The sequence below is a fragment of the Sinocyclocheilus rhinocerous genome, unplaced genomic scaffold, assembly GCF_001515625.1.
Source record: "Sinocyclocheilus rhinocerous isolate Xijiao unplaced genomic scaffold, SAMN03320098_v1.1 scaffold836, whole genome shotgun sequence".
In the NCBI taxonomy this organism is placed as follows: Eukaryota; Metazoa; Chordata; class Actinopteri; order Cypriniformes; family Cyprinidae; genus Sinocyclocheilus; species Sinocyclocheilus rhinocerous.
In genome coordinates this window covers 516,233-520,708 of record NW_015648109.1, presented here as the reverse complement: position 1 = coordinate 520,708, position 4,476 = coordinate 516,233, and the positions used below count along the sequence as shown (strand labels likewise).

The 4,476-nt window shown below is 33.0% G+C and overlaps 1 protein-coding gene across 1 annotated transcript in view; it reads left to right on the top strand.

Annotated features, from left to right (window-relative positions):
* The window catches only part of tsc2 (TSC complex subunit 2), a 47,784-nt gene that overhangs the window by 8,264 nt on the left and 35,044 nt on the right, over positions 1–4,476 (top strand). Inside the window, exons 16-24 of the mRNA XM_016514112.1 lie at positions 509–619; positions 699–821; positions 972–1,078; positions 1,566–1,656; positions 1,832–1,954; positions 2,051–2,185; positions 3,565–3,754; positions 3,943–4,036; positions 4,369–4,471. Of these exons, the coding sequence (XP_016369598.1) occupies positions 509–619; positions 699–821; positions 972–1,078; positions 1,566–1,656; positions 1,832–1,954; positions 2,051–2,185; positions 3,565–3,754; positions 3,943–4,036; positions 4,369–4,471 (1,077 nt within the window). The remainder of the gene's footprint in view (positions 1–508; positions 620–698; positions 822–971; positions 1,079–1,565; positions 1,657–1,831; positions 1,955–2,050; positions 2,186–3,564; positions 3,755–3,942; positions 4,037–4,368; positions 4,472–4,476) is intronic.

Sequence of the window (4,476 nt, the reverse complement as noted above, 5' to 3'; positions counted from 1 at the left end):
TAAAAATTAAATTCAAATGTATTTCATTTAAATTAAGTATACATTTAATTCAATGTATTATTTAAATTAAAGTAAGTATAAAGGAGGATGTTCAGATTGACTATTTATTACAAAATATGAAGAAAGTATAAACGTATTTACGTATATATATATATATATATATATATATCATTTTCAAAAACTTTTATTTTGGATGCGATTAATCGCGATTAATCGTTTGACAGCACTAATAAATATAGATCTATTATTGAATTTAAATTAAATATATGAATGCATTTAAATTAAGTATGAATTTATTATTTGCTTTAAATGAGTAGCAGTGTTTTCTAGCGATCTGCAGCAGAGGCCTTTTCTCTAAGAGCAAATGATTCAGTCACATGACTTGTTGAAGCAATTTAAATGTGCATCCATTGGTTTATTCATTAAATGTGTTTCCATCATAGTATCCATTCGTAATATGTGAATGAGACCTGGTTTGTGTGAGTAACACACTCCTGTGCTCCTGCAGGTTGCTAGTCGTCCGTTAACATGCTCTGTGGAGGGAGAGAGAGAGCTGTCTGTGGAGTCGCCCATGGAGGACGTCCGCACCGCTATACTGGGTCTGCTAGACATACTACAGGTACTACAATACCTGGACTAATCAGTGTAATCGTGATTATTCTCAGTAGCAGCTCCAGTGATGGTGTGTCTGTTTCCAGAGTAAACTGTACAGTCTGCCGGCCAGTCACGCCAGTCGAGTGTACGAGCTCCTGATTTCTCATCTGCAGCTTCACTACAAGAACAAATACTACAGTGCCATCGGGAGCTCCATACGCCTCAAGGTCAGACTTTTGGCTCGAGTTAGTCAGCAACACAATAGCAAACACTCAGAACACCCTAGCAACCGCATAGAAACATTATTACAACCTTCTCATATCATCTCGACTTCAGGAAGGTAACCGTGTGGTTTTCCCTCATTGTTTGTTTGTCAGGTTTTTGATTGGTTATTGATGATGAGGACAGACTCTCTTCATCGTCTGGGTGTCCCCAATAAAGATGAGGTCCTGAGGTTCAGCCCATACTGTCACTGTGACGTCGGGTAAGAACACAAGCGTGTGTTCGGTGCTGTTTTCTCGCATACACTTATTAAGGAGGATGTTAAAGGATATCAAATTTAGAGTATAAATGTATTTAAATTTATTTGAAAATTTTTAATTAAAATTGTTTTATTAAATTTAATAAAGTCTGAATTTATTTACATTTATTATCAATATTAATTTAAGTATACATGATTAAGGAGGATATTCAGATTGACTAAATGTAGTATTAAATTGAAATGAACTATTAATGTATATAAATGTATTAAAGTAAGATTAAAGGAAGTATACATTTATTTAAATTTACTTTAAATAAAATGTAAATGTATCATTGCATTTAAAAAGCTTTAAATGCATTTACATTTTTAATTAAATGTGAAGTAAACATTCATTTTAATTTATTATTAAAATTAATAAAATTAAAAGTATAAATTATTATGGAGGACAGTTAGATTGACTAAATTTGTTATTAAATGTAAATAAAGGAAGTCCCACACCGGTGGCTCCGCCCTCCTCCATTCGCACTGCCTATCTGCCCTACAGCCTGGCCTTCAGCGTGCTGCTACAGTGCCTGAAGATGGTACACAATCTCACACAGCTCTTCCCTTACTGTAAACATGTACCGTATTTTTTGCACAGTACCCTGTGTTTTAGCATTCCTCGAACATATAGTTTTAATGCAACACAATCTGTGTGCGCAAATATAACTACCGCGGTATGAAAGGTGAAACATCAGCTCTTTGTTTGGTTTGCAGGAGACTGACTGGAAGGTTCTGAAGCTGGTTCTGGATAAGATGTCGTGCACCATCCAGTACAAAGTTCTGATCCTGACCTCACCGTGCAACATCGATCATCTGTGCTCCACTCTCTGCTCGATGGTAACAAACTCTACACACACTTATACAACAGAAACCCAGTGTAATAAACGATGTGGAAGCAAGTTAATGTGGGAGAGTGTGTGTGTTTGTGTGCAGGTGACAGACCGTCTGATATCGGAGCGTTTGAAGAAGACTCCTGATGGATTCTCCCTCACTGATGTTCAGCTCGCTGTGGTTCCTGTTCTCACTGCCCTCACCTCCTACCACAGCTACCTGGAGCAGTGCCGACAGGTGACACAAACACGTGTACCTCGCTATCCGAATGAGAGCATAGTATGATCACCTCTTTTTTTAGTTTTGAGGATGAAGGTTTTGTTAGATTTAGCTAGCAATTCTAGCTCGGGCTGTTTTCTAAACTCTAGTGATTTGCCCATCTACACAGCATCATAGGCATTCTCTAGAGGCTGTTTGAAATAATAAGGAACAAAACTGCATTCGTTCATTCATTCATTCATTCATTCATTCATTAATTAATTCGTTCGTTCGTTCGTTCGTTCGTTTATTCGGTCATTTGTTCGTTTGTTTGTTCGTTCGTTCATATATTTATCTTGTGTTAACTTGCATGTTAAATTACGTGAATTTATTTAAGTGTATTATTAAATTTAAATTGAATATACAATTATTTAAATGTAAAATTACACTTAAATTAAATATACATTTATTAATTAAATATGAATATAAATTAAAAATGTTTAATTTTTTTTGTTTAAATTTGTTTAAATATGTTTAATAAATTTAATTTATTTAAATGTGTAGTTACTTCAAATTTAATATGTTTATTTAAATATTTAAATCAAATAAGTTTAAATTTGTTATTTAAGTATTATTACATTTAAATTAAATATGAATTTTTAAAATGTATTACATTTAAATGAAGTATACAACTATGTAGATTTATTATTACATTTAAAGTATAAATTTATTTAAATTTGTAAAATGTATTAAAATGGTAAAATGTATAAAATTTAAATTAAATAAAATCATTTAAATGATAAGTTTATTTAAATGTATTAAATTTAAATTAAATATACATTTATTTACATTTATTATTAAATTTAAAGTATACATTTATTTAAGCATATTTAAACTTGTTATTACATTTCAATTAAATATTAATTAAATATTAATTTATTTAAATGTATTGTTAAATTTAAAGTACACATATATTTAAATGTATTACTACATTTAAATCAGATGTGTTTATTTAAACTTTTTATTAATTTTAAATTAAGTATACATTTACTTTAATGTATTATTAAATTTAAACTAAATGAAATTAAAGTGTATTATTAAATATAATTATTAAATAATTTTTAAATTTAACGTAAGAAAACATTTACCTAAATTTATTCTTACACTTAAAGTACATGTAAATGTATTTATTTATTTAAATGCATTTATTATAGATGTTTTTCATTTATTAATTTATTCTTACTTTTAAGTATTCATTTATTATTCAGTTGGCAGCAGATGTCTGATCTCTGGAGTGACAGCGTATCAGACAGTTCAGGAGGTGATCGTAGCCAATCATCAGATGCACATCTAGGAATTTATTGGATAAATGTGTTTATAGCACAGCTTTTTGTGCATGTTTTTCGCTGCTGTCTCAGAGGGAGCTGGTTCAGTGTTTGGAGAAGGGCCTGATCTACCGCTGTGCTAAGCAGTGTGTGGTGGCTCTGACCATGTGCACCGTAGAGATGCCCGACATCATGATCAAACTCCTGCCCGCCCTCATCGTCAAGCTCACGCACATCTCGGCAACCGTTGCCATGGCCTCACCCATGCTGGAGTTCCTGTCCAGTGAGTGCAAGCCTTTTTTGGTTTTCCCCGCCCATTCTCACCGTCTGACCAATCAGAACGGCCTCCCTCACTCTGACCAATCAGAATATAGTATACATTCTACATTTAAAATACAACTGTCGCAAAACGACACTTCTGGATCAAATACAGCTCAAGTACTGATGCTTTTTGTCTCGTCTCTCTCTCAGCATTAGTGCGGCTCCCACATCTGTATGCTAACTTCGTAGCTGAGCAGTACGTTAGCGTGTTTGCCATATCATTGCCATACACCAACCCCTCAAAGTGAGTATGTTCATACACCGCTGTGAACTAACACACACACACACACACTAAGTAATCAGACCGTATATGTAGCCAGCATTTTTCTTAATTACATATTTGACTTCTTGAGGTTCATTTAGAATGTTACCAAAGACTTCTATTTCAAATAAAATGATGCTGAAAATTCAGCTTTGATCACAGAAATAAATTACATTTGAAAATATATTCATATAGAAAACATTTGTTTTAATTTGTAATAATATTTCACAATCTGTGAGCATATGAGACTTTTATTTCAAAGGCAGAATGATTTTAAATGATGTGTTTTCTTGTTTTCTCTCCATTCTCTGTAGGTTTAATCAGTACATAGTGTCTCTCGCCCATCATGTGATCGCCATGTGGTTCATACGCTGCAGACTGCCTTTCAGGAAAGACTTTGTTCAGTACATCACCAAGGTGGG